General features: G+C 37.9%; 1 protein-coding gene and 1 long non-coding RNA gene across 3 annotated transcripts in view; one reads left to right on the forward strand and one right to left on the reverse strand.

Moving 5' to 3' along the window:
* Nucleotides 1–12,809, reverse strand: part of ADCY2 (adenylate cyclase 2) — a 168,069-nt gene that overhangs the window by 51,738 nt on the left and 103,522 nt on the right. For both annotated transcript variants that reach the window (XM_087721923.1, XM_087721922.1), the window contains exons 12-15: nt 12,459–12,539; nt 11,595–11,664; nt 9,767–9,864; nt 1,154–1,238 (exon numbers count right to left, since the gene is read on the reverse strand). In XM_087721923.1, coding sequence (XP_087578049.1) covers nt 1,154–1,238; nt 9,767–9,864; nt 11,595–11,664; nt 12,459–12,539 — 334 coding nt within the window. The remainder of the gene's footprint in view (nt 1–1,153; nt 1,239–9,766; nt 9,865–11,594; nt 11,665–12,458; nt 12,540–12,809) is intronic.
* Nucleotides 1–12,809, forward strand: part of LOC148044493 (uncharacterized) — a 1,189,713-nt gene that overhangs the window by 50,016 nt on the left and 1,126,888 nt on the right. The gene's annotated exons all lie outside the window — the stretch shown is intronic.

A 12,809-nucleotide genomic window follows, 5' to 3' on the forward strand; every position in this document is an offset into this window, starting at 1 on the left:
CACACACAGAGTTGCACCAGGATTCAGAAAATTTAGGTTTTCCTCCTCAGCCCATGTTAGCAATATCACTAGCAGCAATTTTGGCTGGCAGGTGTAAGTAGAAGTGGAAATTTATTCTACTGAAAACATTGTTTTTGCTTATGATTGGATAATTAAAATTTCAGAAGATCCAAAGGCATAGTATTAGAGCATTACATAGTGCATAAATGAAAGAACTATCTCAATATGCTCCCTCTCCCCTCTCTCAAACACACACACACACAAAGTTGCACTAGGAGGATGAAGTTTGAATTCCTCCCCCTCCCTCCGACCCACATGTACACGTATCTTTTCCAGCTGTTTCAGAGAGGATTTCAACTCTGCTCTTGCCTGCCATCATGAAAAGAAAAAAAAAAATGTAAAAGGAAAAAGGCAAGAGCTGAGGTCAGGCTGAGTTAGTTGCTGCCAGAGTCACTGAGTAGATGACTCTGCTTAACTGTTTAAAAAAGCATCTAAAAAAACGCCCTCTACAGAAGGCAGGAGAACAACGTGCCTCATTACGTCAGGAATTTTTTGGCTTTTAACCCTTGCTTAGCTCTGCTCGAGTGATCATCAAGTCAGACTAGATGAGGCACCTCGTTCTCCCGTCTCCTCCTGTAGAGGGCACTTTTTTTAAACAGTTAAACACTAAGCAGCTTCATCCACGGTGACTCTGGCAGCAACTAGCTCAGCCTTTTTCCTTTTACATTTTTTTTTCTTTTCACGATGACAGTGGTGAGGCTCTGCCTCCCCTGACTGCACGTCCCTGATAGAAAGCAAATAAAACTTGGAGTGCTTAATATGGTACCAACATTAAAATAACAGAACTGTTTAGGATATAACATGTCATGAAATAAATTAAAGCAAGTTACAATTTGTATTTCTTTCATTTTCATTGTTGTGTGGCAATATCTCTGTATAACGAAATGCATTTCAGAAAACTAAATAAAATGTAAATAAATTAACAGCAAGAAAGTAAGTCATCTAATATCTCCTTTCTTAATTAAGTACCTGAGAGAGATAATTTGCTGTTTGGTCAGAGAAAGCAGTCTTGAAGAGGTAATAAAGTGTTTGGGCCCAATTATTTATGCTGACAGATTTTGCCTTATGCAGTCAGTATGCATTGAACACTTACCAAAAGTTGTCCTGCAAAACAGATGAAAAGAATGAAGGAGAGTACCAGAAAGGCAGTTCCAAAGGAGATTCCAAGTATAGATTTTCTGAAAAACAAGAAAAAAGGGGCTTTTTAAAAACAGAAACCAATTCCATGTAAACATAACACAAATGATGGTTGTTTTCTTTACGTTGACCACATCTCTCAACTAAAGTGACTATAAGGAAACAGGGACTCATTTGAACTTCCAAAGAGGCATATGCTGATGAGATTTTAAAAATATCATTGCCTTGACATCTTAAAACATACCAGACTTTTTTCTCCCGAGATAGTGACCTGATTCACCAGAGAAAAAAGAGTTTAAAGTTTGGTTTAAGACTATGGGAGGCAGAAAAAAAGGGGCTGACGTCGCAACGGCTCGACGTGCGATCTTGGTGCTCCAAGATCACAGTCGATATTTCTGCCACTGGACGGTCCATTCAGACCTAAACCATCCCACAGAGATGGTGATTGAGAAGGGCACCTCCTGCTGATCTCAGGGACACCACAAAGTCCCTGAAAGATCCAGGAATTGCCTTTTTTTCCGGCAACAGAAACGCAGATAATGAAGCTGCTGAAGTTGGGATAGCTCCGGAACGGGAAGAAAGCGAAAAGAGAAAGTGTGTCAAATTGGTGAGAGTTAAATTAAAATTGAAGATAGAAGACTGTAAGCGGCAAAATTAATCTACATTAAAATTAGTATGTTATCCTGTTTCTAATTTTTTTTATGGATGGAATTTTTGCAAAGGCTCCCTATTTTTTAAACTGAATGGATTATTTTTTTCTTATTTTTTCACTTTCGCTTACAGCTATGGATTAAAATGTTCCTTCTTTTTTTATAATGCTTGATTGAATTGATTGGATTGTTTTTGATCTCCATTTAAGGGTTTTTTTCTTTCTTAAGCTTGGAATATAAAGAAGATAATAAGAAGGATTATAAAGAGGGTTGTAACAACAGGAGGAAAAGCAGTTACACTGCCACTTAGCGTCTGGAGGCTAGATACATTTTTTCTTCTTCTCTTTGATCACTTGAGATTCAAGGTTTTCAGTTTGTTTACTGAGAGTGATAGTAAGAAGAGCACAAATTGTTTATACAGGTGCTTTTTGGGAGTTCCATCACTAGCTATTGGAGGGAAGAAAACATTTTGACTTGAAAGATAATAAATGAACCTGTTTGAAGTTTATTAAAATAGCCTTGAATCCTATAGTGGCAGTGCCTGCAAAATTGAAACAATGGTATAGCAGGGAAAAAACCTGTAACATTGCAAATGATTATGTTTGAAATTCAAAATCTATTAGTTGTGACAGAGAGAATTGAAAAGAGATTGAAGAATACGGAATACAAAACAGAAACATTTGATGGAAAAACTGAGGATGTTTATCAAATGAAGAATGTGGAGGACAGAGTTCAAAAAATGGAAGAAAAAAATGAGCAAAGAGGTAAGAAATCTGTGGATACTGACAAAAAAGTGAGTGTGGTTGGTAATGGCAAGAATAGAATATGGAAAGGGGAGATAGATGGATTGGAACTCTACCTCAGACTTCAAAGCACAGAAGAAGAAAAGAGAGAAAAATTGACGGAGATAAGGAGAGAAATCTTGACAGAAGCACCAGTGATAACCAAAGATAAGCAGATGGAAAGAGCAGATGCTGGGTTTCGAGCTTTTATGAGATACGAAAGGAACATGTTGTGAAGAGAAGTTCGTACAAGATTTATTAAGAAAGTAACTAGAATAATAATGCTACAAATGGCAAGAGATATAAGACTGCACTATTACTGGAAAGATACAGGTTGATGCAGTGAAAATGTACAATAACAATTAAGCTAAATTTAGTTTATTAGTAGTATGTATAAAATGAAGTGACAATACCTATAGTTAAATAATGATTAATAATGATAACAATACATATAGATATGTTAGTTTGATAATATAAAATTTTACATAAACAACACATAGAGAATATGAGAGGAGAGTTAAAAGCTTTATCTAGAATATGTTATAAAGATGTATTGTGATTGGATGGTTTTAGGATGATTTAATCGAATGTTATCATATAATCCTATTCTAGATTTTGAATATTATATATAAAAAGATGTAAAAACAATTACAGTCAAATTAAGGTTGAGATATAATAATCGTGACATACATGAATACATATATGAATTTAAAATATGCTATTTGATATGAAAATCAGGTGATGACTATGGAAGAGATGCATGGAAATACTGTAACCAACTGCCACACTTTCTACAATTTGTAATGGAAGGTAGTTTTTTTATTTTTATTTGTCTTTGTTCAAAAATAAATAAAAATTGTTTTAAAAAAAAGACAGGAGGCAACATCAAGGAGTGTACCACACCCTCCTACATGCAGGATTCTTTCAATATTCAAATTAGTTTCCCTCCATATCTTGGGAACATGGCTGTCACTGTCATATTTGGTGCAGATCAAGTCCTAAGAGAATTAAGAGACTCAGAGAATTAGAGGGAGAGCTGGATATACATATTTTAATTTCTTGTTATTATCATTTGCATGGGGGAATTGTAGAAATATGATTAAAATGTCAATTACTATTTAAGGAAGAATTTTTAATCTTAGTAAGGGATCGTTACCAGGGAGTAAAAAAACATTGTCAAAATTTAGTGTAGCAGCAAAGTACCAATATTTCAGAACGCATTAGGAATAAATTCTAAGCAAAACACCTATATTGCCTTCCTTCTTCTAGACTAATAGAAAAAAACATTTTACATCAGGAAAGATTTGGTTATTGTAGGAACAAATGGGAGTTTTTAGAGCTAGGGCTGTGCCCCCAGGAATTATATTTCAGGCATAAAACAATCACTCTGAAATGAATATAAACTCCTATTTAAACAAATAATGAGCATCTTGTTCTAATTGGATCTGATAAATACTATCAGTGTCCCAGCATAATTGTACTCAAAGAGGCAAAGGTTTGTTTCTACTGTGTATTAATTAGTTATCATATCCTGCCTTTTACTCAGGAGCTTGCAGAGACATTCATAATGCTCCCTAGTTTTGTATGAAATGGCAATCTTATGATATTGAGTATCATCAGTATAATTAAATATATTTCAGTGGCTTCTATTGCTGAATGACCTGGGCCTCCCTGCTCCTTGTCCAACATCTTAATCCCTACACCACACTGTGATGTTCCATACAGGTCAGAGGTGGGTTCCTACCAGTTCGGACCTATTTGGTAGAACCAGTTCGTCAAATCTACCAAACCGGTTAGAAGAGGTTCCACCAGTGGACCCGGAAAGCAGGCCACACCTACAGAAGAGGTTCCAAACTTTTTTGAAACCCACCACTGGTCCTTGGATATGATTATTCTACACTATCATGCTCATATTTATAAAACTCAGTGCCTCTGTGGAAGGTAAGGATGACTACTGCGTTGGTGGTGCAATCAGAACATTGCGTGTGTTGAAGTTGTTTTAACGCAAACCAAAGATGCCTTTTAAAAAACAAGTTTACATCATATTCTTATGCATGCCAGTGCTGTGTGTGAGGTAATTTAAGGTGATTCTGACAAGTGTTGTCAGCATCTTCATATCCGGTCACATGGGCGGCAAGCCACTCCCATCCGGTCACATGGGAGGCAAGCCGCTCCCACAAAGGAGGCCACGCCCACAGAGTAGGTTCGAACAATTTTTGAAACCCACCACTGATACAGGTAAACAGTAAAAAAAATTACAGCAATTTGTAGGCATATATTTCATAAATATATATGTCCTGACTAGATGTTTCTACCACAAAAGCTTATACATATATCTCTTTTAACTGTAGCAACAGTTATCAATAGATACATAAAAACATTGTTTTTTCTCAGGGATATTTTTTCATCAACTCTAGTTATTTATTAATTTATATCTCTCCTCCCACTCAGAAGCTCAAGATGGTATACATAGTACACCATTTTTCCCTCACAAAAATCTATCAACATAAGGGTTTTATAGGGAAGCACCGGCAGTTTATTTTATTATTATTTTATTTTATTTTAAGTCATGAAATATAGTTTGGTGTAGCGAGAGAGTCAATTTGATGTAATGGTAAAGATGTTAGGCTGAAGGCGAATGGATTCTAGCCTTCCCTTAGGCATGAAAACTAGCTGGGTGACTTTGGGTCAGCCACTCTCCCTCAGACTTGCCCACCAGATTTGGTGCTGTCATGGGGAAAACCAGAGGCAGGAGTTTTAGATATGTTCACTGTCTTGAGAAGACACCCTCCCTCCCCAAAAGAGGTGGGATAAAATTACTGATCTTGTTGGATTTACATAACAATTCTATTGATGTTCCATTCCATAGTGGTCTGTTGTGGCCCAGCAGGAGCCGTTGGAGCTGCCATCAGACTCCGACAGCGAGGGGCCCTATGAGTCGGCTTTGGAGGATGTGGAGGACCCTGGACAGGGTTCCGACTCCAAGCAGGATGCAGAGAGGCTGAGCCTTGGAGCAGTGGGGAGGAGACAAGGGAGTGTGATCCTGATGTCATGCATTGGAGCAGTGGGGAGGAGACAAGGGAGTTGGTCCTGGATGCCCGGCAACAGAGAGCTAATAGGCGTAAGGAACAGTTACGCAGTTACAGGAGATAAATGCACTCAGCTGGTGGTAATTAGGCTCCTCTCAAGACTATAAAAGGAATGATTATGCACACGCTTGTTGCAGGAGTCAACGTATTTACTAGAGCTGGAGAACTCTCGTGGCTAGCTTGGCAGGCTGGATTGCTGCCAAGGTTAGTCTGTGCTGGATTGCTGCCAACGTCTGGACTGTGCTGGATTGCTGCCAAGGTCTGGTCTGTGCTGGATTGCTGCCAAGGGCTAGTCTGTGTGTTAATAAATCCTTAAAGTATCTTTGTCTCGGCGTGCTTTGGTGTAGGACGAGGGGGGGGGGGTCAGAACAGTGGTCAATTGTTCATTTCAGAAATCCAGTATTAAATGCTTATTTTTGTCTTTAATTATATTGCATGTGCATGAAAAAGAAATTTGGGGATACATTCTTTTAGGAAAATCAGAGAGAGCTAATTTTCATCTTTAAGAGCATTAGATTAAGTTTGATAATTTCTGAGTCTGTACTTTTCCATTCTGAAAGTACATTCATGAAACATAAAAGATTTCAATTAGAGCGGAGGTTTGGAACACATAAGAATTTCATTGTTAAAACATTTTTTCTAATATAAACATTTGCAGTAGCTCTCTGTTCTATTAGGTGAAACAAAAAGAAAGCTCTCATATAAATGTGTGGCATAAAAATGAGAGAGGAAGTGAAAGAGAGAAAGAGCTTGTGGAGTGTCATTTGCTTTCAGTCAATCAGAGCACTAAGTGTTGATTTTTCAAAATTCAATGTGCTGAATATCCTGCTTCAACCTTTAGCTCAATACCCTGAAAGTTTCCTAGGTAGGAAGTAATACATTGAATTATGAAACGATTGTTCAGTTTCATGTTTTAAATGATTTTTTTGCTTTCACCTAGAAATAAAGCTAGTTAGTTATAAAATAGGGAAAAGATACAATGGGATGATCCGCCGCCCAATAGAGTCAGAATCAACTATCACTGTATATAAGACCTTGTTAAAGTCAACGAATAATCATCAAAAGGTTCAACAATTTTCATATGATAAGGTTTGAGGTTTGTTTTACTTATATGCCGCCCTATTCCCTGCGGGACTCAGGGCGGCGAACAACCCGAGGGGGAAAGGGAAACACAAAAGTACAATACAAGCATTTAAAATAGCCAACAGCCACACAGATCAAGAGGGAAGGGAACTCATCAACCCCAGGCCTGCCGACACAGCCAGGTTTTAACGGCTTTTCAGAAGGCCTGGAGAGAGGTGAGGGTCCGAATCTCTGCGGGGAGTTCGTTCCAAAGGGCCGGAGCTGCCACAGAGAAGGCCCTCCCCCGGGTGGTAGCCAGATGGCATTGGCTGGTAGACGGAACCCGGAGGAGGCCAACCCTGTGTGATCTAATGGGTCTTTGGGAGGTAATTGGCAGCAGAAAAGAGTTCATGAAAAAAATTCCTAGAATATTTCACCATCATTCAATTTTCCTGACAGGCCATCGATGTCCATATGTATTTTAGTGATGAGCCACCTAGAGTTGTTGAGAATCAGGAAACATATACAATAAATGAAATATTTCAAAATCTTCTGAACTGCTGCAGTGAATATAAGTTTGACAATGCAGTGAATCCATTCCTTTATGAGACTTTGGGGACATTCTCTCTCATAAAGTCGCAGCTAGCAATTAGCAAAAAGAAAGAATTGTGAGCATTAAGATACTGAAAAAGTAAATTGGGGAAAGATGCCGTATAGGTGAATACAGTAGCAATTATACCAATAGCAATTAGACTTATATACCGCTTCATAGGGCTTTCAGCCCTCTCTAAGCGGTTTACAGAGTCAGCATATTGCCCCCAACAACAATCCGGGTCCTCATTTTACCCACCTCGGAAGGATGGAAGGCTGAGTCAACCCTGAGCCGGTGAGATTTGAACAGCCGAACTGCAGAACTGCAGTCAGATGAAGTAGCCTGCAGTGCTGCATTTAACCACTGCGCCACCTCAGTAGAAGGCATCACCGAACTAATTCTGTCTAATATTGAGAAATTACAACCTGGTCATGTTTTCACATCAGCGCTCAACCTTGAGTCAAACTAATGTTTATCTTTCCTTGCCTTGCTGCCAGTAATTAACTTGGGAGGCTAGAAGTATTTGCAAGAAACTTGAACTCCAAAGAATAACAAGAACAATGAAAAGTGTGTAAAACTGTAGCACCAGTATTTAAAACATTTGGTTTCCTCGCTTGCTCGCTTGTCTGTAGGACTTTTGGCAGTACCACCTTGCTGTTCAACCAAAAAGACTTCCAGAATTATTTTTATAGAGTGATAGCTGGAACTGGACTTTCAGCAGGTTTTAGAATGAATTTGTAAGATATTTATTTTATTAATTATATCAATATGAATATCTGAAAACAAAAGTGCAAAACCCATAGATTGTGACTAGGTCTGCTGCAGTGGTGGGATTCAAAAATTGTTGGAACCTACTCTGTGGGTGTGGCCTCCTTTGTGGGAGTGGTTTGCCACCCATGTGACCGGATGGGAGTGGCTTGCTGCCCATGTGACCGGATATGAAATTATGAATTAGTACTTAGGTCGGTCCAAGTAGCTATTCAGAAACTCTGGCATTGAAGTATGCAAGTCTTAAAGCTGTCAAGTTACAAGATCCTTGCCAGTGGTGGGTTTCAAAATTTTTTGGAACCTCTTCTGTAGGCATGGCCTGCTTTCCGGGTCCACTGGTGGAACCTCTTCTAACCGGTTCGGTAGATTTGATGAACCGGTTCTACCGAATAGGTGCGAACTGGTAGGAACTCACCTCTGGTCTGCTGACTGAATTAGCAGCAAGCCCTTTTAGCTGCACAGCAGCTGAAGAGATATGCGATTAACGTCTATGGAAATTCTCAGTCATCCAGGACATAGTTGTGCCAAAAGTGCTTTTCAAAAGGGAACTGGACTTTGTTTTATTTTTCTTCAAGACTTTTCACGTCTCATCCAAAAAGCTTCTTCAGCTCTGACAAAATGGGATATACAAGATTATAAATCTTGCCATCCTCCGTTATTTGGTCAGAGCTGAAGAAGCTTCTTGGATGAGAAGTGAAACATCATAAAAGAAAAAAAAAAAACCAAGTCCAATTGCCTTTTGAAAAAGCACTTTTGAGACACAAGCAGAGGTGGGTTCCTACCAGTTCGTACCTATTAGAATCGGTTAGTCAAATCTACCGAACCGGTTAGAAGAGGTTCCACCAGTGGACCCGGAAAGCAGGCCACACCTACAGAAGAGGTTCCAAAATCTTTTGAAACCCACCACTGGTCCTTGGATATGATTATTCTACACTATCAAGCTCATATTTATAACACTCAGTGCCTCTGTGAAAGGTAAGGATGACTACTGCGTTTGTGGTGCAATCAGAACATTGCGTGTGTTGAAGTTGTTTTAACACAAACCAAAGATGCCTTTTAAAAAACAAGTTTACATCATATTCTTATGCATGCCAGTGCTGTGTGTGAAGAAATTTAAGGTGGTTCTGACAACTGTTGTTGGCATCTTCATATCCGGTCACATGGGCGGCAAGCCACTCCCATCCGGTCACATGGGCGGCAAGCCACTCCCACAAAGGAGGCCACACCCACAGAGTAGGTTCGAACAATTTTTGAAACCCACCACTGGACACAAGGTTAATAGTATCACATGCCCACCAAGCAGAATTGGAAAAAGGGAAGTGCTACATCTTTGCTGAGGTTGTTAAAAAAAAAAAATCCATGGGAGTAAATGGTCAGGATGTCTCTGATAGTCTTGCACCAAATCTAATTGTGATCAAGTCATGGTCACAATGGCTTGCATCATTTTCCTTTTGAAGAAAGACAAACTGAAAAGAAAGAAGAAGAACAAAGGAAGGTGGTGGTGGAAACGACAAAATAGACATAAAGTAAGCCATTTAACTAGACATAGGATTATAGACAGGTCCAATTCAGTCTAAAAGAGGTTCCACGGATACAAGCAAAGAACAGTATACATCACTCACTTACTTTGGTAGCACTAGAATCTGCACAAGAAAAATGCAGAAGAATATAAGACAGGCACAGGTTACATAGTACTTGAATGCAGGAAGAGTTGTTGCTCTATACTAAAAGAAAATGAGAGATAACAAAAAAAAAATCAAAATATTTCTTTGTTAAAAATGACTACAGGTAAGTTATAACACCTATTGAATTTTAAAATATTTACTGATACGGGGGTATTTTTTAACCAGATAACTTTATGGCTTTAAACAAAAAAGATTGGAAGAATTAAAAGATGATGGCTGACCAACATTTTTTTAACCATGATAGTTAAATTAAACTTCAATATCCAGAGGCCACATAATTGAAAATTCTAACTGCTGAAATCCAGGAGGGAAGAGCCATCCATAACAAATCCTGAACAAGTTCCATGACTTTGATGACCTCTATCAATTAATTCACTGTGGTTGATGACAAGCCACATTGGTATGGTGCGTGACCCGTCAAAAGCGCGGAGGACAAAATCGCGCTCGACGAAAGCGCGCATGTGACGTCATCACAGCGCGACGAAAAAAATTAAAAATTGAAATAAAATTAAAATTAAAGCAAGCCGATTCACATAAAGGTAAGGGTTAGGTTAAGGGTTAGGGTCAGGTTTAGAGCGTTAGCGTTAGGTTTAGCGTTAGGTTAAGGGTTAGCGTTAGGTTTTTCGTTACGTTAACGGTTAGGTTTAGGGTTAGATTTAGGGTTAGGTTAAGGGTTAGGTTTAGGGTTAGGTTTAGGGTTAGGTTTGGGGGGGTTAGGGGAAGGTTTTAGCTTTATTTTTACATTTTTCGATCACAGCGCGATGTTTTCGTCGCGCTGTGATGACATCAAATGCGCGCTTTCGTCGAGCGCGATTTTGTCCTCTGCGATTTTGTGGTGGAACCGGTATGGTGAACCTGAGCCAACCATGTCTTTTTCAAAGCATCAACAAGCATTACAAAGCGTCTTTATTAATTACATTTTCTATATTGACAAAGTTTAAAAATGCTCCACAGAAATGAAGCTCTCATAAATACGTGCTATTTGAATTATGGAACAACTTCTACAGACAATCATATTGAAATGCATAAGAGCAGCAAAAATACCGCCATGGATTGCAGTACAGGAATTTTCCAATCAATTGTGCCTTTCACAGGAAAAAAGCAGGTTTAATGGGTTCATAGGATCTATTAACCTCCCACACATGAAAATGAGTAACACAAATTGATATTTAAACTCTGGGATGATTATTCCTATTCCTGAATAAACCAAGATACTTTAGATGAATAGTTAATGAGGACTGAGGACAACTATATCATAGGTGGCTGTCATTCAATCATTGATGTCATTCAATTCATTTCTGAAAGAGGTCAGTACCAATTAATAATCAACATGATGCTAAATACTTTGATTTCCTAGATCAATTGGACTTCTCTAAAAGCTGCTATAGCATTGAAACAATTCATCTTCAGTTACTTTGATTAATTGGATCCCCCCCCCAAAAATCTTTTAAATAATAGATATATTAAATTGAAGAGTATGCAGGAAATCCACATTTTCTGATAGCCAGGAAATAGAGCCAAAATTTCACCTCTTCCTATTTGAGTTCTGTTTTTTTCTGTAATTCTTTTCCCATGTGCAAACCCAAATTCATGCCTCTATATCAAAGGCGAAAGTATCTATTTAAAAAAGAATCTAATCTCCCACAACTTTAAAAAAGTCACACATTTTCAGGTATGAATAACTACAAGCTACATCCTTTTTTTTCTTATTGACTAGAGAATTTGGGAAATATATGTAAAATAGAATTTATAATTTAAATATAACTCACTTCTTTTTCTAAGATTTTATTGTAGAAAAGCAATGATATTCTTTGAATATCCTCAGATTTAAGCCACTGCCTAGAAAAGAAAAAGAACCATAACAGCATTATACATAAGCTGCTAATATTTTTCTGGAGACTTAGATAAGAAAAAATAAACTTGGTTCATAATGGAAATCAAACAGTTGGATGTGTTTATGTAATAGAAATATTAAAGTTCAATAGCTATTTCTTTTCTTTTAGAGGAGCCAGTGAACAGGAACCATAGATCTTCACCAATCTACATTGTCCAGGTTTCTAAAATGGCTTCAGTCTAAAAATGTAATGTACAGATGATTTCTAAAGTTGGTATCAGTTTTAGACTGCCACCAAGGGCTGGATAGTGTATTGTAATAAGAAGCATTTAACTTACAAACAATAATTAATTTGTACATGTAAATTTCAAAATAAGTCAAAATAAGATCTTGTATTGTATCTCCACAGTTCTATGTGACAATAAGTACCCCAGAATCATGCTAAAGAAAGGGGAGGAATGTAAATATAACTATGTGCATGTTTCAGAGCTAATGTTATTAGAATAGATATTCAGTTCTTCTCATCTATTTTGAATAAAATGTTGGTCACTAAACTCCAGTAGATCAATAAAATATTGATTTCTTGTCCAACAGACAGTTAAGTCATAGAACAGCTTATATTTTTCTATTCTGTACTGTCATATAATCTGGGATGAAAGGGAACAGTCAGATTCCTGTTTTGAAATAGGCTCCTCCAACTCCCGAAAATTCTGCCTTCAGATTTCTCAGGGGGCTTCAATGCTTACTTCCATAATATGAACAACGGGGGTACAAACAACAACTTTGTGGGCAAACATACTTTTGAGCATTTATTCCATCAATTGCTCGAATCATCCTTTCATTTAATTCCTCTTCAAATTTTTTCTTCTGAGATTTTGTTCTGCAGAGATAAAGTAAGGGAATGAAGTTAGCATCTGAAGGATGAAATTTAAATAAAATACAGGTAATTCTCATCTTATGACTGGTAGCTGAATTACTCTCCAAAATTGCGATAGCTTTGGAAAAAGTTACTTATTACCCAAAATTGTGACTGTCACACAACCCTTTGCTGTCGCGGGATCACACTTTGGATATTTGTCAACCAGCTTCTATTTATAACCGTTTGCGGTGTCTGCGGTTACATGATCACATTTTTCTTATTTTTTCCTGT

Source organism: Thamnophis sirtalis, unplaced genomic scaffold, assembly GCF_051295495.1.
Source record: "Thamnophis sirtalis isolate CommonGarterSnake01/CBP01778 unplaced genomic scaffold, rThaSir2_p1.2 scaffold_8, whole genome shotgun sequence".
Taxonomy (NCBI): Eukaryota; Metazoa; Chordata; class Lepidosauria; order Squamata; family Natricidae; genus Thamnophis; species Thamnophis sirtalis.